General features: G+C 40.1%; 1 protein-coding gene across 1 annotated transcript; it reads right to left on the bottom strand.

Moving 5' to 3' along the window:
• Nucleotides 1-50: 50 nt before the first annotated feature.
• Nucleotides 51-27,923, bottom strand: OFD1 (OFD1 centriole and centriolar satellite protein). Its single transcript, XM_056861903.1, has 22 exons — nt 27,827-27,923; nt 25,063-25,263; nt 24,226-24,294; nt 24,111-24,141; nt 23,634-23,741; nt 21,914-22,050; nt 20,201-20,374; nt 19,170-19,276; nt 17,688-17,807; nt 16,413-16,486; nt 16,238-16,329; nt 15,904-16,093; nt 15,329-15,459; nt 14,598-14,709; nt 11,357-11,950; nt 10,036-10,183; nt 7,521-7,621; nt 4,534-4,653; nt 3,534-3,703; nt 2,643-2,813; nt 500-564; nt 51-160 (listed from the first exon to the last, which is right to left on the bottom strand). Exons 1-22 carry the CDS (start codon nt 27,920-27,922, stop codon nt 109-111), a joined length of 3,063 nt encoding a protein of 1,020 aa, XP_056717881.1. The 5' UTR covers nt 27,923; the 3' UTR covers nt 51-108.
• Nucleotides 27,924-27,983: the final 60 nt, after the last annotated feature.

Here is a 27,983-nt window from a genome sequence, read left to right as displayed (position 1 = left end):
TCTTCACTAATTACATTGCAGATTAAAGTTTTCTAAAACAGCACACACTCAGCATCTTGCTGCATGATGTTTTTCTTACGTCCATCTTTCTAGGCAGGTAGTTGATGTTCACCAGAAATCTTCATCGGGTTCTCCCTGAAGGCTGCCCGCAGCACTAAAACTAGAATACACATGAGTGGATTTTGAAACAAGCTGATACAAGTAATCTTGCAACACTTTCTGGGAACCCTGCATTCCTTTCTCCAGCTAGTCTTCACCCAACCTTGGACACTGAGCTGCTGGACAACTGCGTAATGCCATTTACTGAGCAAGTCAACTTAAACACATATTCAACTTGTATGTATTTCTTTTAGACTACCAAATGAGAAAAATATGATATTCATTATACAATAGTTGTCAAGGGGGTTAATAAAAGTTTTCCCATTTTAAAAGGATCAACATCAGTTCTATGTTCCTTTAACAAAAAATATATTAAGTAGAAATGCCAAAAAGTATATACCTGTCTTCCCTTTCGCTACCTGGGAGTCTCTCTGATGATACTTCAAAATCTTCTTTTTTGGAAGTCTAGCAGATAAGAGAAAGTTATTACTGGCTGCTTTAGCATCTCTTTACACAACTATTATTGTATACAGATTTTCAGGTGGGATTACTAGTAAAGTTAAGAAACTTGTGAAACAGCATTAAAAATATTTTTCAATGTTAAACAATGGAATTGAATACATGGGTCCAGTCCCTGCCATAACTGCCTACTAAATTTGAAATGAAATTAAGCTCATACTACACTTATTCTGTGTTAATATGTTCTGCAAAGTAAACAGCAAAATAGTGGATAGCTCTTCTTATACATTGCTTCTTATACTTATACATTGCTTCATTATAAAAATGGTGCTTGCTCAGCTTTAATAGATTTTCTGTGCCACCCTAAGCAATGTTACACCATTAAACATGCAATCCTGAAGGGCGGGGCAGAGCCGCTTAGTAGCCCACCACTGGAGTCTGTGCCACTTGTGTCATGTAAAGTGGCAGGGACACCGGCACAGGGTGACTTACGCCAGCCCTGGGGAGTGACACAGCAGCACAAGCCTCATGCACTGGCGCTACCTCCCCAGTGGTGTTTTTCCAGCGTGAGTGCCGGGGTGTTCCTGGGGGCGGAGCTGCCTTTAGGCAGCTTCCAAAGCCCTTTTGCCTTGGGAACACACCATTTTGAAGGCCTAGAGTTATGCCTGCAAAATAGGTGACATAGGCCCCATAAAACCCCATGGGGGAGTTTCACGGTTTTTTTTTAAATCATTAATTTTTCTTTCTGGCTGGGGAGCCTCTCCTGAGGTGGCACAGCTGTGCCAACCCCAGCTGTTATCTACCCCCCTCCCATACACACTGAGGATTGCTCTGTAAGTCTACTGAAGTCAGTGGACATGAGCTTCTAAGTCTGCTTTGGATGGCATTTATATGAGTTGACATATCTGAACGTAGCATGTTATGAATGTACCAAGTAGACAACAGAATTGTGCCCTTTTCCAGACAATACCAGGTTTTGGGTTCTCCAATGGTCTGCAGATAATTTTGATCTATATATTTTCATGCACTTTTGGTTGGGTAGTATATGCTAAAACCAGAATATATACTTAAGTCGAGGCTAAGTTTTGGCTTTAAAAGACAGCTTAGTAAATAAGTAGGTACTGAGAAGTCCAGTATAAAATCCATATGTTAAGATACCAAGTAATACAACTCTGAAACTGGTTGGAATTACAGTGGGCTAGCTACTCCATTTCCAGTAAGTTAATTCTGACTGCTCATAGTTCTCAAATCTGGAAATCAACATATGTTTGGACAGAACTTTCAATGCCTAGTTACAACACTCTCACATTCCACTATCCAAATGCTTGTATTTATAATACAGCAGAAATGTAAACATCAGATAACTGCATTACTACAGACAACTTGCAACAGATAACTTCCCAGGCTAAACTTGAATTTACCAAACATAAGTTACTGAAAGCCTCCCCTCGGACACGATTGACTATCTAAGTCAGAAAACTGTAACTGTAAAAGTATAACTATTTGGAATCACGGGCATTTGGGCAAGATTCAGGCAAAGCCTAAAAAACAGTGCAGCTGGTTTAACTTTGCCCTCATAAGTGCCTGCAGCTTGTTGGTGTTAATATCCAAACACTGAAACACTGCAAACTTTGTATAAACTCCAAGCAGAATACTGAGAAATGAAGTACTGCTCGGTATCAACAGAAATAATTATGCAACCAGTGTGTCACACGATGATAGTAAAATGGCTATGTATGGAAACAGAAATCAAGTAAGAGAGATGAAACCCTGAGTTAAGTCTAAGTACCCACAGAAAAGCTAAAAATGTAACTTAAATATAAAGAAGTGGATCCCCTTCTAGGTGCTTGTCTTGCATGCTTTGCTTAGTGTGAACCACTGCTGGGGTAGTCTAAGACCTGATTTAAATGTAATGCTGGAGAGGCAAAAAAATAATAATCCTCCCTTGTAGCCAGTGTCACATTTAAAATAAAACCTGACTGAAATTATGGGATTGCTGCATTGTTCTCCAGCAGTACGCTCATTCCAAATCTCATTTGGTTTTCAGTGACACAATTTCTAAATCTGCTGACAGAAAACATCACCTTGTTTGCAGTCTCTTGCACTTGATTCTGTTGAACCATTTTCATGTATTTTACCAATGGATTAGGAACAGCATCACCACTATGGTCTTCAGTTTTCAGCAGACTCACTTCTAATGCTTCTGCTTTTTCATCTTGTGTTCTCTCTTTAGTTGTCGTCGACTCTCGAGTATGCTTAAGGGAACACCGGAAGAACAATATTTGCAAATATGACCAACTAAACTTAATGCTAAGAAAATGTTCCCAGATACTTTTAAAGGATGTGTTTAGGAACACTGATGGATAGGTAATATTTTCTCACATACTGAACTTTAAAAAACAATTTGGAAAGCACTGTGTATAGTGGCAGGAGTTTTAGGGTGGTGAGTTGCACTGACTGTGCCCCAAACCAATCACACTAAAACATGAGTGTATTCAGTGCAAGCTATGCTTCTGGACACTTGTTTGGCCATTTATAAGCAATTACTTGAAAATGTGCAAAATAAGTTGCAACACTACAAGATGCACGTGCGCACACACAATAAATAAATTGCTCCACATTATTGCCTCCAGGTTTGGGAGGGAGGAGTCACGGATGGCTCAGTGGTAGAGTGTCTGCTTGCCATGCAGAAAGTCCAAGGTTAAATCCCCACAATCTCCACTCCAAAGGATCAGGTAGTAAGTGATGTGAAAGACTTCTAGTTGAGACCCGATAGAGCAGCTGCCAGTATGAGTAGACAATACTAACTGATGGTCTGATTCAGTATAAGGCAGCTTCATGAGTTCAGGTTGTTGATAGGTTACTGTCTATGAGCAGCCACAATCCAATAAGGGTGCTGCAACCGCAACTTAATTTCCAACAGAAGATAAATAACTTACTGTACAGTTTAATAACAAGGGACCAAAATGCATTACCATTTCTTCATTCAGTTTTTCCAGTTCTGCTTGTTCTCTTTCCAAAGCTTCTTGTCTCTCTCTCAACCTTCTTTCTTCTCTGCTCCTCTTTTCTTCTTCCCATTTTTCCTCCTCCTCTTGCTGTTCTTCAAGTTGCATTTGATTCTCTATGGCTGTTAGTTCTGCTCCACCTGATACATTCAAAGCAATAATCACCAAATGTTAGGCTGCTAAAATCAAATTACAAAACTATCATTTTAGCAAATTTAATAAGCATCCTCTCTATTCCTTCATCCAACTCATTTATAAAGATATTGAACAAAACAGGGCCCAGGACAGATCCCTGAGGCACTCCACTAGTCACTCCTCTCCAAGTGGATGAGGAACCATTAACAAGCACTCTTTGGGTGCGATCCGTCAACCAATTACAGATCCACCTAACAGTAACAGGATCTAAATCACATTTTCCCAATTGATCAATGGCTATGGGGCAAACAGTGCATCTTAACCATATTCCTGCCACCCGGCCACAATCTTGCCCCATTTGCTGAATTCCCATCATGGCTGGCAGCACCACAAGGTCAAGATCTTCAAGTGTTCCATGTGATCTGTCATGTGCCCAATCAACCACCCCAAGCTGGCGTACACATGTCCAGAAGTGCCACAGCTTACTTAATGAAATGTACCTGAGTTTCACTAATATTTTGGATAATAAAAAATGAATGAGAAGGTGCTAACAGCAAGAGTCTTTAAGCTTAAATGAAATATTTAAATTAGGTTTTAAATCCCACTTTTAAGAGGCAATATAAAATCTGTCTTAACCATGCAAGAAAAGGTGGCCCTAGTGACAAATCTAAAATTAAGGAATAGTCTCCTGTCTCATTTTATGAATAGTAGTTGGTTTAAAGAGCAACCTATAATAGTTTTAGGCAAGATGTTCTGAAAGCTTTGACTTCTGTATCCTTTGATAAAACATGCCAGCTAAAAAGAATATTCACACTTGTCTGAGATGAAAACTCACTTGTTGCCAGCTGAGAAGTAACTGTTGGAGGCACAGAGACTGGGCCTTGGCTTCCGCTAACAATGTGCCCGGATGGATGTGACACATTGCTTTCGAATTGTTCTGGAATGTCCTCTTGATCTAGAAGAAAAAATATGAACAATGCCCTCATTATTCTGTAATTATCAAAGCAGGGCAAAAAAATGGACACACAGTGTGGGAATGACGAGTCCAGAATACGTAATTGAAAGCCATTAATTAAGTTTCTGTTCTTGGCCAATTCAACCATTACTCTGAGAATGAAAAAAAAAAACTTCAAATAGAATCACTGCTGCTTTAATCAGAATCATGAGACATTCTGGCTTGGAAATTAGTTCTAACAAAGCATTTGTTAACCCAAGAGTTGGTACAGCTTCAACTGAATGTAGACTTGCAAGATTTACTATCCACAAATGAGCCCCAAAAGTTAATTCAGAATGTAAAGTACTGCATGATGCATGATTTACTACCATACAACATAAAAATAACATGACTTGTTCCTGCAGTTTGCTTTTTAAGCTTTTAGATCCTGCTTGTGTTTTGCCTCCAGCACTGCAATCTCATAGGATCAGCTAGAGAGGTCTCCAACCTTTTCAAACCTGGGACCTACTGAGTATGGGTGCTCCAAGCACATGACATCAGTCATGTGACAGAAAAGGTTATTGCCTTACTGGTGTCAAGGCCAGGACCCCAGGCAGCAGACCAAAAGAGCTAGAGACAGGAAGATACATAAGCCAGCCACCAGAAAGTGTACTGTCGAAAGGAAGGCAAGGGTCAAAGCTATGGAGGAATCCTCTCCTCCAATATGTTATCTCACCTTACAGTTGTGCTACTCTTCTCAGTGTAGAAGAGTATGAAGAGAGATGGGAGGCATAGCACCCTTGCTCACTGGACAGAAAGTCCTTCTAAAAAGCAGCAGAAAATGAGGGCTTGAACCCACACAGTCCCTCTTGCTGGGTTGCAAGATCACTTGGAGCAGGGGTATCTAACATACAGCCTGCAAGCTGGATCTGGCCCCTAGAGAGCTCTTATCCGGCCTGTGAGTCAGCTACCCTGTCAGGCATGGCCTGAGAAAGGAATGTTGTGGTCCCTCCAGATGCTGGCCAAGGCCAGCTCTAGCCCTGCAAACAACGTGTTTAGACTGAACTCTGTGGGAATGCTGGTAGAATCCTACCTCCCTGACAGCTCCTGGGAGGGGGGTTGCCATGGCATCCAGATCTACCCCGATTTGCCCTATGCTCTTCCATATATGCCCTGTACTGTGCTTGTAGTTTTCATTAGTGTCCATTTGACTCTTAGCTTCTGTTAACCTGTGAATTTTCCAATAAATCAACTCTCTTTGGACTGCTTGTCTGGATGTCTGTTTATGGGATTATCATGGGACTAGAGCTTACATACCCCCCCATTCCTGACCTGGGCTAGTGAGGCATGGCCCAGCCCAACCAAGTGACATTTATGCCATATCCGACCCTCATAACAAATGAGTTCGACACCCCTGACTTAGAGGATCTATAGGATAGCAGCAGCTTCTTTTCAGAACTCTTTTTGTTCATAATGAGAGAGGGAGAGAGGGGGGAGAGAATATATATATGTGTGTGTATATGGCATGGTGTCTCCAACAAGTTTGACTTAGTACATGGATGTACCAACATTTATTTTCTCTACTTAATTTTCTTTCCTGGTTTTGCTTGCATTTTCTGTTCTCCTTTCATTTGCCTCATTTGTCTTATACTCTTTACTCTTTTACATTCTTTTATAATGAAAAGTCACCTAATATTCTTTCATTCCTTGGTTGTGACAAACAGCAGTTGTGCTAAGAACTTGTGTTTTTCAAAGCACTCATTTGATCTTACCTTTTACTTAGCCCGTGGCTCTTATAGATTTGCTAATTTACGTGCAGGACACAGACTATTTTGCTTTTCTGTACACACAGTACACTGTCTCCTGCTAGATAATATGAAATACATGTGGGAACTCACAAGCAAATTGCTGGAGTGGTCATCCTATTCCCTCCACTTTTACTTCCCTCCCCCCCTTTTCTCTTTTTGTCTCTCTCTCTCTCTCTGGTTCTCTTCCCAATGCCTGTGTTTCTTTTGTTATCTGTCCCCCTAACCCCTGGGTCCCCTGAGTCTGCAGAAAAACTTGGTGGGGGAAGTGTGCCCCCTATCTGCGGATTTAAGTATCTGCAGGCAGGGGGCATACTTCAGAATTGGATATATAGATTACTAATTAATATCCAACGCCATTTCTTAAAAGCACTGGGAAATTCCATTTGGTTAATTCTTGGACAGAATACATGGTTAGTGTGGCAGAACACATGATGGGCAGCTCAGCCAATCTCCTACCTTTTTCTTGATCAAGGATGACATCCATAGGAATAGATTCCTAAGCTCAAGGGTAGCTTGCAGCATAGCTGATGTATGTCACACTCCTGCCCCACTTAAGCACACACAAAAGTCCAAGGAATAGCTTTGTCTCTCTTAGGAATTTGGCCCAGTCTCTTTTTAGCATATGATACTGCATTACATATAACATTACCTTTCATGCCACAGTGCCTGAAGGGTTTGTTTTCCCAAGGCTGCAGACAAAAGAAATGGGCATCTCCCAGACATATGTTGCTGACTTGCTCTGAATTTGCTCTAGATATCATTAAAGCTCAGATACTAGATCTCATGGTTCTGCATTTCCGGCTTCTAATAAATCAGATTTGGTCCTCAGCATTAAAGATGCTGCCCTGACCTGGATGGCCCAGGCTAGCCCAATCCCATCAGATCTGGGAAGTTTAGCAGAGTCAGCCCTGGTTCTTATTTGGATAGGAGACCACTAAGAAGGTCCAGGGTCGCTACACAGACTCAGGCAATGGCAAACCACCTCTGAAAGTTTCTTGCCTACAGGGTCGCCATAAGTCAGTTGAGACATGATTGCAAAAAAAAGTTTCCTACTGTCTAACAAATACAGTAAACACATACATTCATTGGCAGACTCATGACTTTCAAGGTCTTCATACATGAGTTTCTTGGGCTTTACAGAGTCACCAACATCCTGATTTTCATCCTCCTGGTTATGAAGACTAAAAAGAAAGGAAAAGGGGAAAAGCAATTTTAGAAAAGAGTAATAGTACCAGCCATCAGGATACACAGACAGACTGTAAGAGCCGGAGGGAAATGATCTAAGAGACAATGACTGGGCTTCTGAGAAGCAGAGAGACAAAATTCAAGGGAAGCTGGTCACCCTGGGGGATGTGGTATAGCACTGCTGGTGTGAAGCTGTAAATTTAACACAGACCCTTTATTAAGGGAAGGGAAACATGGCCTCATATCTCTCACTCTAACCTACCACATGCGTTTGCTGTGAGGATAACAAGGGCAGAAGGATCACGTATACTGCTCTAAGCCCTTGGGAACTTGACCGACAAATAACTAGGAAAAATGGAATAGAAAAGCAGTACAGCATGAAGAGAAATAACCAATTACTAGTGCGTATTCATGCTAGCAGAAAGTTATGTGATTTCAAATGGTGTGGATAGTGAGGGGTCCCACCCAGAGAGATTATTTGTCTGGGAGCCTTTGGTGGCTCTGCCGCCTTGGATAGTGGGGAAAAGATGGTGGGAAGAAGGTAGAAAAATGCCATTACATGCACTGAAAGCTTGATTTGCAGTAGGGAATGGGGCCTGAAGGGATAATCTATGGCCACACCAAAAACCTTTAGTTTTGGGGAGGGAATTGAAGAAAAATCAACTGACAACTGTGGCACGCTGCACCAATTCCAGAATTAATTTTAGAACTTCTCTAAATTAAACAGAAAGGCAGGAGGAGTGGAACATGAGGCAAAAATGGGAGATTCATTGTCACGTCTTCTGTGCAGTCCCACATGGGACAAAATCAATCCATTCCATAGATGTGCCACAGGATTAGTTCACAACCAAGCTCTCTTATTAGTATGCAGCCAAAGCTATTACGATTGGCTGGTGAAAGCTGAAATCCATGCTGTGCCTCTGACGAAAAAGAGAGGCATGGAAGATGTCTTTTGCTATGAACATTCTGCAAACCAAGGAAACCAGAAAAATGTGCCTATTACGTTAACTTGGGGAAGTATTAAGCAAAAAACGTTTTAAAAATTTGTCTGGGTGCAATTTTATATTCTGAGTGATAATTAATAAACATTATTTCTTAAAAATCAGGGGGATTCTTAACTAGCATTATTTCACTACCCATTAATATATCTGTCTTTTGGCCAAATAATGAAGGAAGAATATTGGAGGGGGGAGTTGGATGGTTTATAGATTGGAAATTAACGGAGTTACAACTTGGTACTCCAGTTAGATCTTTTAACCAAAGTAGCTATTCTTCGTAACAACTGTTCTTAATGCTCCCTCAGTAGGTGGTTGTGACTACTACCCACACAAGAGGATTAACATTGCTACTACTACCAAAGCATCAACCTTTGGAAACTTGGGTGTAATGCAGGTGTGGGCAGTAACTCAGCAGGTTAGGAAGAAGTAGCAGTGCTGTGGTAATGCAGGGTAATGAACATGGTCCAAACTCATGATCTCATAATGTTTCGCTTTGCATCCCTCTGCTTTCCCTATCCTTTTCCTGATATACCCCTCCAAAACTCACTCGCCCTTCAGCATGGCTGGAGCAATTATCCATCCAAATGATGTGGTTGTCAGAACATAAGCCAACATGTAACCAGAACATTCACCCACAAAACTAAGTGTTACCTGCTCAGTCATTAAAAGCAGTTGGCCTGATTGTGAGGGGGCCGCTATTCACTCTACCTGTTTTGGCATCACAAGGTAGGGCATAAGGCAGTTCATTAACAGCAAGAAAACTGGTAGTCCCTGGCCCTAAGAATGTGTGGCTGTCCTCAATAAGAGCCAGGGCTTTCTCGGCCCTGGCTCTGGCCTGGTGGAATGCTCTGCCAAGGAACATCAGAGCCCAGCAGGACATTAAAGAGTTCTACAGGGCCTGCAAGACAGAGCTTTTCCACCAGGCCTACAACTGAGAGCAGCCGCGAATACCATATTTTTACTGGCCTCCCCCACCCCTCCCCCTTCATATGTATGAATGCAATAATGGAGGGGCAGCCACCTGCAGGGGCTCTTACAGAAAAAGGGGATTCAGGCGCCATCTTCAATTAGTGGTTTTAAGTTAAAATTTTAATGCTGATTTTATGATTATTAGTAGTATTATGTGTTGTGTGGTGGATTTTAAACTGATGTTACCCGCCCTGAGCTAGCTTGCTGAGGAGGGTGGGTTACAAATTCAAAAATAAAAAAAATAAAAAAAACAATGCTTGAGAGTCCGGAACATTCTGGGACAGAAGTACTGTGACAGGAAACACCTGATATATTCCCAGGCTTCTGAGCTACCTGCAGACAAAGGATGCTCTCGGAAGAACCTTTGATTAAAACTATCGAAAGAGATATCTATGAGAAGCATCAGACTGTTCCTTCTTCTTTACATATAAAACATTATTTACCTCATATTTTGTTCACTGGGCACTGGAGAAGAAGCTGCTGATGTATTAGAAACAGAGTCAGGAGGTGAAGGATTGTCTGTTCTTAGAATAGGAGAGAGAGGCTGGTCAGCTCTCCGATGGGACGCTCCAAGGCAGGACCCAGGTGTATCTGAAAAACAGAAAGTGGCCACTGATTCTACTGCTATAGTGCCTGACTGGATCTGGAAGTGACAAATTACTTACACATACTGCACTATATGACTGCTGTCCATTAATTCTCAGTGCAATGGGAAAGTCCTGCAATTTCAAATATTAATCGATGCTCTGAAAGACTTGATAAGGTTATTTTCTTTTTTTAAAAAAGAATATCCTCAAAACTTAGTGAACACTTCGAAAATTGGTGGATTGCTTTTTATCCTGTCAATCTTAAATTATGGCAATCCACACAAATAAAGGCCTTCTGCATGTCCCATTGAAACTGCCACTGAATAAATATTCCCTGCTAAGCAAAGGAATGTAGTGATGCCAGAAGAAACAACTGCTACAAAGCCCACCATTCTAAAAAAAGGAATGCATCAGCTTCTACAAGCTTTCAGATTGTAGCAAAAGGTAAGACAATAGTGAAAATATTCCATACTTTGGATATTCCATACTTCTTGGATAAACAAGGGCTGATAATCCCTTGTCTGAGTTTACAGATTAAAAGGAACCATTTCAATGCAGCAGAAATTACAGGAGACATTTCCCCATTGTATTATCCCCATTATTTCAAGTTTATCTCCACATGTAAATACTAGATCCAGGGAACAGTCTACAAGCATTAAGACTACCCCCTCTGTAAAACTGTGTGTGTGTGTGGGTTTTTGCCATCAAGTCACAGCTGATTTATGGCGACCCCGTAGGATTTTCAAGGCAAGATATGTTTGGAGGTAGTTTGCCATTGCCTGCCTCCACGTCACGACCCTGGCATTCCTTGGAGGTCTCCCATCTGAATACTAGCCAGGGTCAGTGCTGAGTGTGTGTGACTGGCCCAAATTCACCCAGCAAGCTTTCATGGCGCGAGGGGATTTGAGCCTGGGTTTCCCAGGTCGTAGTCTGACACCTTAAGCACTACACCATGGCGGCTCTCTCTGTAAAAGGGCCTTAAAAGGATACGGTTGGAAATAGTATTTTTGCTTCTACACAGGATACAAAATGGAAATAGCCTGAGGCAAAAAATGCTAATCTATTATGTACCAAACATAATCAGTCATGGTTATCCACACACCAAGCAGCAACTCTCACTTGTAAAGTTTAAATCATTACATATGATCCTGTAATTCACAAGTACAAAATTGTTTACCTTCAGAAAACAGTTTGTGACTGATGTTTCTCTTGGTCTTGGAAACTGGAGTAGAAGACAGACGCCTAGAAGAAACAGCTCTCTTTTGTGGGGGGGTGAGATGATTTTTAAACTGATACCCATTTCCGGCTGTCCAGTTATATTTTTTACTTTTTGGATAACTAAGGGCAAAGTCCTGGGAGGCCAGCTCATCCTGTGCAAGCCAAGGTCTTTGATAAGAAACATTAAAGTTTTTTGAAAAAGGTGAAGAAGACTGGGTCTTTGCTGGGCCAACATTGCTCTGAGTGACTCTGTGCTGGTAATTCCTGTAAGCTTCTTCTAAATATTCAGCTTCTCTCTCTAATTCTTTTATCCTCGTCTTCGTATTAGCAACAAATTCTAAATCAGAATCTGGTGAAGTGGTGGACTTCAGGGTATGACAAGGATTCCGATTTGAAGGATTTTCCATTCCAATATCACCAGTTACAGGCACAGAGGTTAAGAAAGCACCTTCTACATAAATATCACGAGGCACAGTCCTGTCACCAGTGAAGTCAATGACAGAACGATCGACCAAAGATGGTTTAGGATTCCGATACACTTCATTCTCTAGTGCTAGATAAAGAATAGAACACAAGATAGAGAAAACAATTTAAGAAGTCGTGACCAATTTCAAATCTCATAAGACTAACATTATATTTGGAACTTTAATTTATTTTTCATTTGAGTTTGTATTCAAATATATTTTCATACAAAAAACTCCTAATTCCAGCTTTTACAAACAGAATACATAAAGCCAGTGCAACTGAAAACAAAAAGTATCCAACTTAACAACAGAGTTATAAATTAGATTGCTCTAAGGAGCAATCCTAAATCATTTATGTCAAAGCCTACTGAAAGGCAATACGGAATGCTCTGCAGCTGTACCTGGTTGACTGTGTCCTGAGTTCACAAAGAAATAACCCAACTTCATTTTCCAAAGGGTTTTTAATACATAAAAAAACCCCCCCAAAAAACCTGTATTTAAACATCTACATGTTCCAACACAAGTGCTTTTGCCTGCTGAACAGAGGGATATCTATCTCCAATATCTACCCCCCCGCCGATCCAGTCCCCCATATCACACTTCATTCTGCTTTGGGGAGCCCTCAAACCTCAGGAGTAAATTTTGAAGGAAAGCACAAGGGATTGCCCCTGAAGCGCAATGCAAAAATAAAAATAAAAAATGCAGGAGCAGAAGTGTTTCCATTCATGCAGGAATATTTCAGGGAGCCAAATCACTTATCAAATAGATTTTGTTTGGCATTTTAAAAACTAAATAGGTTTTTTTTCTGGTGTTCTAACAACACAGAAGAATAAGATATTCAACAGCAAACAAGAAATTTAAAGTCAAACACCTTGTAAGTATTTTAATTTTACCATCTGCGTCCTTACTGAGATTAAGAGGAATCATTTTTACGAAGTCCTAGCCCAAAATATTCTGCCACGTTTTTGTGCACTTGAAGTATCTTTCATTTCCTAGTAAATTTACAGTCATAACCAAACCATCTTTACAAGATACACAGTTATCAGTAATTATGCACGTACAATTCAAATTTCTCATAATTCCCCTGAAACTATTTGCATGTTGGTGCTAAAGCTTCCAAGCGTTTTCAACCAGATACTAGTGTAGTAGCTACAAGATCTCCAGTGAACACAACTGAGTTCCCTTCTGCCTGAAAGCATCTTTATATTTACTTAAATGTAGGGTTACAATCCTTTCCACTCAATACTGAAATAAACAGTGATACACAGGAGGCATCTGTGTGTGAGCAAATATAGATCTCTGAATTTTGCAGTAACACAAGAAGCATACTACGCTAAACTGAATTTCATCTCTTCAATTTGAAAATAATTTGGCTCTTGCCTTTAACCATGGTCTCAAGGTATTGATTACAACATGGCAAGTACAAAGATGTTTACAGAGCCCCGTAATGCAGAGTGGTAAGCTGCAGTACTGCAGTCAAAGCTCTGCTCACAACCTGAGTTCGATCCCAAGAGAAGTCAGTTTCAGGTAGCCTGCTCAAGGTTGACTCAGTCTTCCATCCTTCCAAGGTCAGTAAAATGAGTACCCAGCTTGCTGTGGATAAAGTGTAGATGACTGGGGAAGGCAATGGCAAACCACCCCATAAGCATAATCTGTCTAGTAAACATCGGGATGTGACGTCACCCCATGGGTCAGGAATGACCCGTTGCTTGCACAGGGGATTACCTTTACAAAGATGTTCCAATATATTTAGGGAAATAATTATACATTTCTCTTGATACTGTCAGACATATAATAATCCTTCTAGTAAAGGGTTCAACCAAACACGTTTTATTTCACCAAATGACTACAGTTCAGTGTGCTACATTATAGAAATTTATGAAAGAAAGAGACTGAGCAAAATAATATTGGGGGTGGTGGTGGGACATCTACATTGCAATCCTAAAACCACTTCTCCCTGGAACTAAGCCCCATTGAACAGAGCTAAGGAGGATTTCACTCAGTTTCTCAAAGGTGCAATAAGGACGGGGTAAGCATATTACTATAATTCTGCTCTGTGACTCTTGTGGACTCACAGGACTTAAATTCTACATTAAATAAATTCATTTTTATTGAACATTTAGAGTTTGAAAAAACAACAATTTCTGTATAAGAAACACAGTGATAGAAAGGAATGAAAGGCTGAAAAGACATGAAAACTTGTTAGTTTGAGGATAGATCTTTTCCTTTTCTCTGACTACCTGCCTAGAATCTTCTAATTTCTCAGCATTCTGTTACTGAATACATGGTTCAAGATTTTCCTCCATAACCACCAAAAACGCTTTAAATGAAATCTCTGCAATGCCAAATATATAGTTCCATGTTTTCAGGGGAAAGCTTACTTAAAGTATACTATTCATTTAACCTACAGGTTTTGAGTAGTGCGTCAGAGGAAAGCCAAACAAAACATCCGAAGTTTTTGTTCTAATAAGATACTTCAGGAGTCAGCAAAAGGCATCACTGTTGGCAGATCAGAACGTTTGGACTCAACCCAATGCCTTGTCTCTACTATGTAGCAACTATAAGTGCTTCATAGTATTTATGCATAAATAGACTAGTGCCAGGAATTTCATGAAAATGGTGTAAATAATGTCCTATATACAGCCTGCCTTAGATCAATGGTCATAGGTGTACCTAATTCTGCAATGGATCAAATTAATAGATTCAGTTTGGAGGAGGAAAAAAAGATCTTTGAACCTGTTTGCGTTTGCTTCAGTTGTAACTTCAGGTCTTCCACTTGTGCATTTAACTTCCTGATTGTATTCTCACATTCTGACAACTGGGCCTTTAGTTGTACACAATTATCGACCTGAAAAAATATTTCAAAGGAATAAAAGTGCCTTACAAATAAGCTCTTAAGACTAGGAAAACATACCCACTCGACAACAGTTCCATTTTTGTCAAGGCAATAATAAAATATGTGTGCTGAAATAACAGTGACCTTGATTCAGAAATATTTATGTGCAGCAGTTAAACAGTTGCTTGCTGCGTCCTAGAGGTAGCTGCCCACAGTTGCTGGTGTGTGCCTATATGTTTGCACAGCGGTTTTGCCAATAACTTTTGAGGAACGGAAGAAGAATATGAACCCACAGGAAGAAAGAAAAGGGAGATATGCCACTTCCTTAAGCAGACAATCAGCAGTGTTACTTCCACCACCATTTGGGTGATGCTGCACGGGGCTCCCAATTCAGGAGGGAAGAGTGTAGAGGCAGCACATTGTTTGCACTGCTAACAGTGCATGTGCAAACTCCATTTTTGTAGTAGTTTTAACCCTTAACACAGGCTGAGGAAAGACATGGATGCTGGAATTTCTGCATCAATCTATTTCGTTATTTCCCAGCTGGAAGAAAAAAAATATTTTTAACAAAAGGGTCTTTAACAAAAGGTACAGAATAAAGTATAAACACCTACAAACGGGCAGAAATTACCTCGTTTTGTAATTGTTTTTCCAGGAACTGCTTGTGAGTTTCAGACTCATCATGTTCAAGTTTTCTAGCTTGTTCTACTCTTTTCAGTTCTGCTTGAAGGACAATATATTCAGATGATGGTTGAGTCAGCTCTATAAATGCAGAAGATGTGGTGGCATTTTTACTCATGAATTTGCAATCCTACAATGTTAGTTAAGTCAGGCATATTTTATCTAACAAGTAAGCATTCAGTAACAATATTTTCACCTACACCCATTAGTGCAATATACCACTAGCATTCAAATGGTACGTAGAGCTCTTTTAAAAATTTTCTGTGATAAGAGAAAAAGGGCTAAACCACCTTTTCTGCATTCTTCAAAGCCTAACTACATAATACATTGTATAGAGCTCCCAGAGAGTTTTCTCTCCCCCCCCCCAAGATCACTTAATTTGGGTCTGGACTGTGGTGCAAGGGGTTTTTAAACCCCCAAGTCACACTCAACAAGAAGAGCACCTCCATGTTTCTAAAAGGGCACTATATTTGCAATATGTTGCTGACAAAAACCTTAGAAAAATATTACAAAATAGAGTCATACTATCTCTGAGTTGAATGTTGTCACTGCGTGTCTCCTCCAACTGTTGCTGAAGTATCTTAATCTGTACCTGAAGCTCCATTTTCTCCTCTTTTAGCAAAGGATAATCTGAGACTTCTTTCAGTTTTTCAGTCAACAATTGATTCTGCTTACTTAATAACAACTCTTGAGCCTTGACTGAATCTAGTTCCCGCTGGGATTAAAAACATTAGAAACAAAGTTATTAGACTATTCAGGAGAGAATACATTTATTTTAAAAAAATGGATATTTTATTTCTCTGCATTGTCTGAACAGTCTACATACACTACTAAAACATGTACATGGAAATCTAATTACCTCAAGCTCTTTTGCATATGAAACAGCTTGTTTGAATTCTTCCTTTTTTGAATCAACAGAAATTGCCTCTTTACGTAAAAACATAGCTCTCTCTGGTCAGAAATCAAAAAAACTTTGTATCAGATACATTCTGAGCAGATGAACAGAAGTCAACCCCCCCCCCCCAATCAGTCACCTTTATTTTTTTCCTCTTCTTCAGTAATCTTCTTGGTTCTAGCTATGTATTCCTCCTTCAGTTCCAGCTGATACCTACAAACAAAATTATTACATAGGGCTATCTGCTTAAATATTTGACCACTTGCCTTTCGTGTGATCTAAGAAAACAACTTTGCTGGCTATCAAAACCTCAGTACAAGCTCCTTTTTAAAAAGTGCTCAAGACAGAGGAGAGTTTCCTAAACATAAATATTTACAATTTTGTAAAAGCTATAACTCAACATTAGAAAAGGCCATTTGTCATCTTCCAACAGAGACCTGTGAGCTTCTTTATACGTCTCTTTTGGCTCTACTTTAAAGGTAAAGGTAGTCCCCTGTGCAAGCATCGGGTCATTACTGACCCATGGGGTGATGTCACATCCCGACATTTACTAGGCAGACTATGTGGTTAGCTATTGCCTTCCCCAGTCACTTACACTTTACCCCAGCAAGCTAGGTACTCATTTTACTGACCTTGGATGGAAGGCTAAGTGAACCTTGAGCCGGCTACCTGAAACAGACTTCCATCGGGATCAAGCTCAAGTCGTGAGCAGAGCTTTTGACTGCAGTACTGCAGCTTACCACCCTGCGCCATGGGGCTCTACATTACCTACATTTAAAGCTTTGGGTATCTACTAGGGAAATGCATTAAATGCTAAATTCATTAAATACTCACTAAAAAAATACTACTCATACCCCAAACAGGGTTCCAGGAAGGGATACTCAAACATCCACCAGCTGATTGCTTGTGGTAAGTAGGGAACTGACCCCTCGAAGGGCTATTTGCCTGCTGGTATTATTCCATGCTACATGACAGGAGAACGGGATTGCACATTTTGGCAGCCCCTACTTCCCCAACACTCCCTGCTGCAGCAGGGGAGGAAGCGTGCCAACCGCAGCAAGGGAAAGAGATGCAACGCTAAGCCAACAGCCAGGTGTGGCAGTTGAGCATGGCATGCTCGTCAGTTAAGCCCACTCATGGTGACAATTGCAGCATCCCCAACTCCAGGTCATTACTGCCAGATAATGAGGCATAGCAATAGGCTAACTTCTGGCATTAGTCTTGTCCTCTCTGCAACAACAGCAGTGGCTGTGAGCTCCATAGGCCCTCACTCCACCCATTCTATCTCTCACACTTCCCTAGTATTTAAAAATGTTCAATTCTAGGTGTTATATCGGCTATTTGCTTTTGATGTCCATTTCCCTGTTTTTGCGGTGCACGCATGTCCTCTGAAAGAAAGTAACGAATACGTTACTTCAAGAGTTCACTCTTCAGCTTCTGATCATAAGTCTCCTCAATTGTCTTCACAGCTACCTCTCGACGATGCAGAGCATCTTCCACAGTCTTATTTTTTGATTCTTGAAGCTTCTGAGCACTGCAACAACAAAAGACAACACAAAGAAGGCCACTGTAACAGGATAAACCTGGGGAACAGAAATATCCGAAACATGATGGGGAATTTTTATATTACAGTGCCCCCCCCTTTTTAGAGAAGCTCAGATGGAGTTCCAAGCAGTTTCTGAAGCACATACTTCTTGCCACATGCCATGGCTTCTCCTTCAAATTTCTATCTTTCTCAGGGACTGGCCAGTGAGCTGGAGGCATTGTTCTAAGGGGTAGCAACACCTGAGAGCCAGCTCCAAGAACTGCTACCCGTCTTTTAGTGGTTTGTCTTATTGTTTTAATTGTAATCTGCCTTGAGCAGCTTCTGGAGAGGCGGTATATATATTTTGCCAATAAAACATGTCACAGCTGCCCAACCCTATCACCATTTCCTATTCTAAACCATTCTGCCCTGGTTGCAAACGCTGGTAAATTCTATATTCCTTGATGCTAGAATTGCTAATTCAAATGAAATGGCTGAAGACACTAACACTGAGCATTGCAGCAGCAACTGATGGAAAATCAGCCCATTAGCCCTACCAAAGGTATCACTTGCTATGGTTTTATTTGGTGTGGTAAACATGCTGCAGAGCACATGTGGAACACTAAAGGGTTTGATAAGGTTGAATGTCCAGTCACAAAACCTTGAGAGATTCTTGCTCAATATTTTTAATCCCAAATATTTTGTATTAAAAGAGGTACCATATTCTTCTGTTTCAATGGTTTAGCTGCTCCCTCTACTGGGTGACCAGAGAATTTTTCTCACTTGCTTTTTAACTGTAACATTTGAATGCCAAGCTGAATTAAAATTAGGAATTACAAAAAGCCAATTTTGCTTTATAAACCTCATATTCTGGTACATATACAGCAATAATAAGAGCGAAATAAATAGCATACACTGCCATCAACGTCTAGATGGTCAAGACATTACAACAGGAAGACAACAGCGAATGAACTTCTCATGCTAATTATAGAAAACGCTTTAGCAGATATAAAATTTATTAAAATAAAAGGAGAAAAAACAGAAGAGTTGGTTTTTTTATATGCTGATTGTCTCTTTACCTTTTTTAAAGGAGAATCAAACTGGCTTACAATCTCCTTCCCTTCCGCTCCCCACAGCAGACATCTTGTGAGGTAGGTGGGACTGAGAGAGCTCAAAGAGAACTGTAACTAGCCTGAAGTCACCCCCCATGGCTTCATGAGTAGGAGTGGGGAAACAAACCTGGTTCTCCAGATTAGAGTCCACCACTCTTAACCACTACACCATGCTGGATCTCTTGTTTGAAAAACAAACCCAAGCATTGTAAGATGGAAGACTTTCCCAAAGCAAGCAGTTCCATGTTTAGCAACTCACAGGTCAAAAGCTTCCACTCTCTGCTTCAGTTCTGCCTCTCGACTTCTTATTGTTTCAATATCTTTCAGCAGACTTTGTCTTTGTACGTAAATCTCTCTGGCATCAATCTATTATAAAAACATTTTTATTATATCTCATGCAAAAAGTAGCTGCCAAAAGTTCCATATGACCTTGAGAAGCTCTAGCTGTTTTACACTAGCTCTTTAGGACTAGTTTAGGACTGGTGGAGAGTTCACATGTCAAGCAGTCTGATAATAGACCTAACTCCAATTAGACTATACAACAGAATAAACTTAGGAAAACTGAATTATCGGGGACAGCTCTGGGCATACTGGAATTTTTACAAAAAACTGAATAAAAAATGTAGGGAATGAAAATGTTCTTGCTTCCTGAAATGCAGCATCCTGGCACACTTCCTCACTCACTGCAAGTGAGTAAGAGATGGCAACATTTTCCCTAGTTTGCTCCTAAACATAAGTTGAAGTTTAGGAGCAAACTAGGGAACAGTGAAGTTGGGTGTACAAGCAGTACAGGGGTAGTTAAAACACAGATCAACATGAGACCACAACCCACGACTTTTTTTTAACAAAGATCTCGAACCCACCCTGTCTTTGCTGTCTTATAAAAACCATACTCTGCATGGTGAAGCGTGACTTTGATGCCCATCCTTCACCATGCAAACCCAGTCATGGGCTGAGATGTGTATGAACTAGGCTATATCAGGCCAATTTATGTCATTCCCAAAATATTTCCAGCATGGTCACACCCAACTTATGGCAACCCTGGAGGGTTTTTAAGGTAAGAAACATTCAGAGGTGGTTTGCCATGGCCTGTCTCTGTGTAGCAACCCTGGACCTCCTTAGTGGTCACCCATCCAAGTACTAACCAGGGCCAACCCTTCTTAGCTTCCAAGATCTGATGAAATCGGGCTAGCCAGGTCAGGGTAGCATGGCTCTTAGCAGTGGACAAACTGAAACAAAAGATATTAGAACCTGTTAACATTCAATTTAGTTACAGATTTTTAATATTACCTCTTGCTGCTTCTGAAGCCTTGCAATAGCATTTCTTTCACGTGAAGTTAGAGCCTCTGACTTGGTTTGGTGAGCTTTTTCAAACTCTCTCCGAAGTTCTGAGATTTCTTTCTGGGATTGTGCTCTTTCATCCATTTTAATTTTAGCCATTTCAACCTCTTTGAAATGATGCAACTGTTAGATTTAAAATAAAATTATAAATTTCAACTTCATTAAGTAAAATGGTTACATCACACCAATATGACAGTTTCACTAGGAGAAATTATACACACAAGCAGATCCACATTTCAATGGACTAAGAAAAGGCACCTCAGCTTAGAGGAGGGCACTATAGGTAACTCCTTTCTTCCCAGCCTGTCTGCCACCCTCTTCTCTCCCCAACCCTCATCACCAGCCAACTTTTTTGAACCAAGTGTCAAAAACCTACAACATGTACCTGGGAAGATGCTGATGTGGGGGCAAATGAAGAGAGGAAGGGGAAAGAGAGAAGGACTGTATTTGGCCAAATGCACTGGGAAGTAACCCTTGGTTACATGCCAATAAGCCTCATATACCAAGCAAAATTGTCTGGTGTGTTGCTGTTTTCCTGGTGTAGTCTCTTCTGTCCATACAAAGATTTTCTCCATCCTCTTTCTCACTGCTCTCTTTCCCTCAATTTCCTGTCTTTACTCATATATTTGACTCAAGGTTCCCTTTTTCTGCCGTCACACTGTCTCTAGGCTCCCTGCACTCCCAAGGAAACGTCTGACTCAGCTTCTCAACCTATTAGAGTGCACACAAACTTACATGCAAAACAGGTCCTGCTGTATTCCCACCCCCCATGGATTCAGTACAGTTTATGCAATGCATGGAAAGATGTGCTGGCCAACGATCTGACCATGAAAATAGGTAGTATATTTTCATCTCCCCCACCCCATTTCTAAAGGGTTGTCCACATTAAAAAAAATTAAGTCACCACATGAACATTAAATGTACATTCTCCCAACCTTTCTTTTAACAATTCAAAACTTTTGGACTGGATAAGATTAAAAGGTGCTTCATAAACTAGTAAGCTATTACTCCTATGGTTCATAATGAAAATAATACCTTACTTAATAAATGTTCACCCTCTGCTTTTCTTATCACTCTTTTGTATTCTTGGGGGAGAGGAGAGTAAATTCTACAGAAACAAACATATGCTTGTAGAATCTCATGGCCATATAAGATTTTTATAATGAAATTTGTGCGTGCTTGGAAAGTACCCTCTACCCTATTTTGGGGTATCCTTCCATCTTTGCAAACCCCAGCTTATTTTAGCAACCTAACCATCCCTTGTTACCGCAGAGCTTTTATGCTCACTTGCTTGAGCACCGCTCCTTTGGTGGTACTAAATGGAACTTACTTTATTCAAATGGACTTTGTCCATGTGATCTGAAGAAAGTTGACACACTATTTCATATGATGTTGGAATGTCCCCAATACAATTTTTATCACTATCAATGGATTAGCCCTATTTTAATTAAATCACCTGCCACCATAACAAAAGATAAGATAGCCCCCTTTTTGCTGGTGGATAGAGATCCAAGAACAATACTGTGGCCAAGTATCTCTCCACTATATTTTCCTTAAAGAAATAAAGGCCCCCCATTTACTGCTGAAGATCTTTGGGTCATGGGGGCTTGAAAATGAAAGAATAATTAAATTTGCCCATTTCCCCCCTTCCATTTCCCTGACCTTTTGAGCCATTTCTGCCTGAAGCTGGTCTTCTATTTCTTTTCTGTATTCAATGAGCTTTACTTCTAAAGACTCAGATATGTGGCGCTGAGGATACTTGTCTGCAAACTGTTCATCAATCAATTGAAGTTTCTCAGCTATAGAAAAACATAACACAACATCCAATTTAATGTGATTAAATTTAACATTAAAATGGTAGCAAGGTAATGGAGAGGCCAAATTTGTGAAGAAGTCAGTATGTGCAGGCACACAGAAATGAGACAGAAAAGCAGTTGTCTGGCAGCTTAATCCTTGGCTCCAATTTAGCTTGTTGCCATGGAATTCCAACTTGCATCTGAGCAAGCTGGTCTATGGCTGGTCTACATAATGGAGCTTAGCATGTTCCTGGCTAGTGACATGATGCCTGGCAAGAGTACTTTCCATGAGCGTTGACTGCTGCAAAGGATGAAATGTATTGTGTGGTATATAATTTTTTAATACAAATATTTCCATTGCAATGTGTTCCCCCCCCAAGAGCTCTAGAGGTTCCATATCCCACGAGTCATTGCTAAATTAACCATTATTTGTGGTCACAGGGACAATACCACTCCAGTCTTGTTCCACCTACAGTGGATCCCAATTAGCTTCCCGGCCCAATTTGAGATGTTGGTATTGACTTTTAAAGTCCCACACAGTTTGGGACAACATACCTTAAAGCTTGCCTCCTCCCAAATGAACCAAATCTGACTACTGCGGTCATCTTCAGTGGACCTTCTTTGGGTGCTCTTGCTGTCTGAGATTGATGAGTGCCATCCCAAGAAAGGACCTTCTCAGTCACGGCACCAAAATTATGGGGAAAAAAAACCCCAAGCAGAAAGAGGTTGCCTGTCCCTCTCTACACTGTCTTCTGCCAGAGGGCGAAGACTTATCTATTTGGATTCAGTTGTCACTGACCTTTCTTCCTCTGCATATGTGTGGCCTATGTGTTTTGTTTAACTGTTGTTTTTAACTGTTTTTATATTATGTACGTCAAAATGTTTTAATGTTTTTGCTTGTTCACTACCTTGGGGACCCTACATGGGGTGGAAAGCAGTATAACTTTAAATAACAGCAAGCTACCAACTCATCTTGCCAACTGCATAACGTAATGTCTATAAACATGAAAACAGAAATCTCTCAACGACTTACTGGAAGATAGGACAAAAGTCCTAACCTCCAATCTAACAGCTGCCGTCCTGTCCTGCATTCTGCATATAGTCCCTTTGTATTGATGCTGGGCTGTTTAATCATACTTCGTGTGCCCTTTACGCTCCCACACCGAGCTATACTGTCTGCCCTGTCCAATACTGAGGAAAGACTGTTGCCATATCTTGGCACAAGAAGAGTTTCTGACATGAAGCCAGAAGGTGGGTGGTCTCTGTTGGGAAGTGCTCTCTCCTGGTTGAATAAGAGGATGATTTCATGTGTGCTGAACGTTGGTATTTTGTGTTTCTTTGTGTATGAGGAAATGGAGAATATTTCATTTGTCCCACATCTTTGTGGTTGTGTGGGTGTAGCTGGGCTCCACAAGTTCCTCGCACTGCAGAATATTTATAAATGGTCACACAACCATCTTTTTAGGTAACTGCTGGTATAGAAAATCTGCAGTATTTCCCATCATTACTGTTTTCTCTCACAAACATTAATTCACACTGTGTTGAAGACAAACAACAGAAGAACAGGTCAAAATAACTACACTTACCAAGAGACTCTTTGTAAGGTGGCATGGGACCTGTCTGAGTTTCTGTGTTACACGTCTCCTTACAGAGATTATGCTCTATCAGCTCCATTAAAACCTGTACAAGAAAACCTTAGACATGGCCTATTTATCACTTATTTCTTCTACAACAAATTAGTTTTCCAAACTTAAGCAGGAGCAACAAATATTATTTTGGAACAGTAAAAAACTGCTAATTACCAAAAGTTCAACAAATCTAAATAAAAATGTGTCAGATAGAAAATAAAAATAAGCCATCAAAAGCTTCACATTTATTCCACCATATCATTACTTTCAATGCATTTCTTCAAAGAGCAGTTTGACTCTTAACAGCATGGTGAGTTACAGTGAAAATAGCCACAAATTCAATTGTCAGACGTGCATGCACAGCTTTTGGATTGATGCCTGCAAAGTCAGGGTGGGATGTTTTTTGCTAATTATTTAAGTACATTAAAATCATACCTTTTGCATTATCCTTTTGAGAGGCTGAAATCTGTAAAAGAAAAAAAAAAGAGTATCAATTTTTTTCAGCCAGTTTTAACAACAGACAAGATTTTCAAAAGTAAGATTCTTTTACCAGTGTTTTGTAAAGGTCTGTCTTTGGGTTGATCCTCATCAGATGCAGGAGATCTTGCATAGTAAGCAGCTTCATAAGAAAACAAGGACAGACATCTCTTATCCACAGCTATACATTTTAAATAGAAACAGTTTGAAAATTCATATCAACACAAACAACTAGGACAATTCAAGTAATGTTATGTGTGTCACTGGACCATAGAGAGTGCTTCTCCATCTAAAACCTTTCAACTGACTGGAATCCTCCCACCTACAATTACTGATCCCTATTCTCTCATACACTGGTCCACCACATCTTAATTCTGTAAACCTTATCCCAATACTGGATGTTTAAGTAAGCTAATGTGTCTCACACCGTATAAAATCACACGCCCCTCTAAATGTACTAGAATGTTTCTGACAAATATGTTGGATAGCATGTCAGCTGATTTTGTGTTACAAGCACATAATCCTATAGCAATTTGTGGTGCTTCCCATCCCCACTCCAGCTTTTCAGAGTCCAGTGAAGTCACAACCACTTCACAAAAATGTTATGCTTGATGAGATAGCCTCACATTGTAAAGTAGCATGCTAGAGCCAAAGAGGTATGCTTTAGTGGTTTCCCATATCCCCATTACAAGCCTCCACATTTTACAAACATGTGGGTGGACATTCAGCATCTGGTAAGGCTGACTCTCAAAGAAGAACTCTTGCTAGGTGTCCTCCCTCACTACAAGCAGAAATCCACTTTACAGGGGACTAGCTGGGTGATCTTGCATCTACCTCCATTGCTGTGGCTAATTCTCTGCTCTGTAGTACTTTGGTGAGCTCATCATATCCTCAGCGGGTATGTGCTTACCTTATCCTTTTCTAATCCACTCTCTGGGTAGAAGACTGATAGTGAATATTCATATCCACATCTGCGCAGGTGATCTGCCACCAGACTGTTAGAAGCACTAATTAACAATGAACTGCACTCATTAGAAACAGTTTGTAGCTGAATTTTTCCACTTAAAACTGGATTCATTAGCTCATGTATGAGCTGGTTTCGAAGCTGTGTCTGCAACAGAAGAAAAACAGCAAACTTTGAAAAGATATATTTAACATTAAAAGTAAAATTGTGCTGAGCTGCAAATGGCCAAGAAATACATTTAAAGTAAGGCTGGACTTCTATGAAACTTGACAGTCTATTGACAATATTTTATTTTATTTATTCAAGGAAGTCTATACAGCACATAGGTTTTTAGACAAAATAGCAAAACAATAATTAAAATACATTAAGAGAAGGATCATACAATGCTTTGAGAAAATATTAAATACATATTTTAAGGTAGCAAATTAAAATTGCAGTTAAAATAGCCACAGAGTCACAGGATATTTAACTAGGCACTGAGTTAATGACAGTAGCTTGAATTTTTAGTGCAACTGCCAGAAAAATGTGATATTCATTTCCAGACAGAAGAATGAGTAAGTGATAATCCTTCGAACAGCCAAGAAAAGTTGAGGGGGGGGGGATCTGAGCTCTTAAACTGCCACAGATTTTGAATGAGAGTTAAAAATGTGACAGGGTTTCAGGCATCTCAAGACCACAGGAGCAAATCCTTTGGCCATGTGGTATATTAGAAAATCTCCCCAAACAATCAACAGTTGAAACAGGAAAGAAAGAAGAGATGGTGACAGGAAGGGAACCGTGAGGGAATATATCTATATGCCAACAAACCGTCTTGAAGGAGTAAAACCCAAATACAATGGAGATCAAATGTGTTTGGTATCTGCTAGATTACTCCAGTCTAATAGTTCCAGGTATTTTTAAATCCAGTCTAATAGTTCCAGGTATTTTTAAATCAAAGTACAAGCTCTGTCAAAGCCTAGCTCAGACAAGCCAGAGAGGGAAAGTCCTATTTTAGCATCCAGAAATTGGCACCATGGACTTGCAAACAGATCATAACATGCCAAAAGCAAAGCGGGGGGAGGGACTGAGAGAAGTGTCAGAACAGTCTGAACTTTAGAGCAGCAAACCAAGCAGAGGCGGCAGTTTCAAGGCTTAGGACTGAAGAAGCCACACATCTGGGAGTGCCAAACAATGCATGGAGGAAAGATGATTGAATGGCTTCCACGCTGGAACCAAAAGCTTTGATCCATATAGGGACCCCATATAGAAGTTGGGCTGTGATTTTTGACCGAAACACCTGTAAAGCTGATGGAATATGTTGGCTACAGCTGGTAAAAAAGAATCTTTGGATAGCTGACTTATTGGTCTTTATACTTGCTAAGGTATGACGGGAGTGGGGAATCCATGAGAGAGAGGCATGAAATAATAACTCTAAAGAAATAAATAATCCTGGTCAAGATGATGTTTACATGAAGACCAAGAAAATGACTGATACTGTCTAGATTTGGAAACGACCATTACTTTTGATTTATGTGGAGAAATTCAGCTGCACAGTACCGTGAGATTTTAAGAGCTCGCTGAAAGCCCACTGCTGAGAGGGAAAGTAAAACAGCAATGCCAGCTTATAGAGAAGAATAGGGACCAGATGGCCTGCCAGTTTAGGGGCATGTATGTCATTTGCAGAAAGTTTCTGGGGAAGGTCATACAGACATTGATTAAAAAGTTCCGAGCCAACACACAAACTCCACGGGTAGCTGTAATTGAACTGGAGGGTGCATTGGAGGGTGCATAAAGGTGTTTAATTAAGTTTAAAAGCCTAGGTGATATTGAGGTGGCCTCCAATTTCTCCCAAAGTCATCTGCAGGAGACTATTTATAAAAAAAGACCTATGACACTTCCAAATACAACTTGAAACCCTGTACAGTTGAGCAACATGGGAAGAGTACATGCAATAAGGTATAGTACTCTGAGAAGACTGAAACCTTGATCTACAGATGCCTAAAGCAGAAATTTACAAGTATAGTGCGGATTTCATTTACTATTTCCAAACAGCACCTTGCACATTCCGAATTCCACCAAGCTTAAAAAGCAAACTGTAGCATAGAATGCTGTTTACTCTCTCTAAACAAAATCAAGCTCGACTGTATGGAGACTATCCCTTGTTACCGTTATTATGCAAACAAGGAGGATACAGGCAACCGATAATAAATATACTAGATAATAAATGGAAATTATAAGCATCCACTCTTAAAGCTGCCAAAAGTCAAAAATTGGCTACATTCAACTTTAGGAAAAAGGAATCTGAATTCAGAACACAATTCTGAATAATTTTAATTTGTCATCCAAAATGTATTTAGTTTTTCAATTTCACGTCTATTAAGGCAATATTAAAAAGGGCTACATTTTCAAAATTTAAAAAGATTATATCAGATTTCAACATATAACTAATGAATTCCTTATACTTCATTGGTTTACCTTGCATGAATGAACAGATAACCATTATATCATTATGTGTTCTTACAATGGCTATTTGCATTTCCAGATTTTCTGAAATTAGGGCTAAAGGCATTCTGCTGCATTTCAGCATTTTCTAAAACACAAAATACACTCAGGTTCATTAAGATTGTTGTTTGTATTACGGTAACAATTCCTTATAACAGTAAAAGGTAAGCTCCCATTCATTTTACAGATGATCAGCTTCACCAGCTTCAATCTTATTTAAATCAAATACCTTCAGTGTGTCCAAAACACCTCGGTTCTTAAACGTCTGATACAGTCTTTTCCGGAGTTCATCTTGTGACAAAACCTTAAATTCAGGTGAAGACATCAGGATCTAAAAACACACACACAAAATATCTAAAGTGACATATTCAAACTGAAAAGTTATC

Source organism: Euleptes europaea, chromosome 16 (assembly GCF_029931775.1).
Source record: "Euleptes europaea isolate rEulEur1 chromosome 16, rEulEur1.hap1, whole genome shotgun sequence".
Lineage (NCBI taxonomy): Eukaryota > Metazoa > Chordata > Lepidosauria > Squamata > Sphaerodactylidae > Euleptes > Euleptes europaea.
The sequence above is the reverse complement of the archived record's forward strand: the minus strand, read 5'-3'. Positions and strand labels throughout refer to the sequence as shown.

What these genes read in the sequence shown, in the direction of transcription:
- OFD1 (XM_056861903.1), bottom strand. Translation starts at nt 27,922, where the DNA reads ATGTCTTCACCTGAATTTAAGGTTTTGTCACAAGATGAACTCCGGAAA. An exon ending in GTGTTTTGGACACACTGAAG is followed by an intron (nt 25,264 to 27,826) that starts GTATTTGATTTA and finishes CTTCTGTTGCAG; the next exon opens with ACACAGCTTCGAAACCAGCT. An exon ending in CCCAGTGAACAAAATATGAG is followed by an intron (nt 7,622 to 10,035) that starts GTAAATAATGTT and finishes CTTTCTTTTTAG; the next exon opens with TCTTCATAACCAGGAGGATG.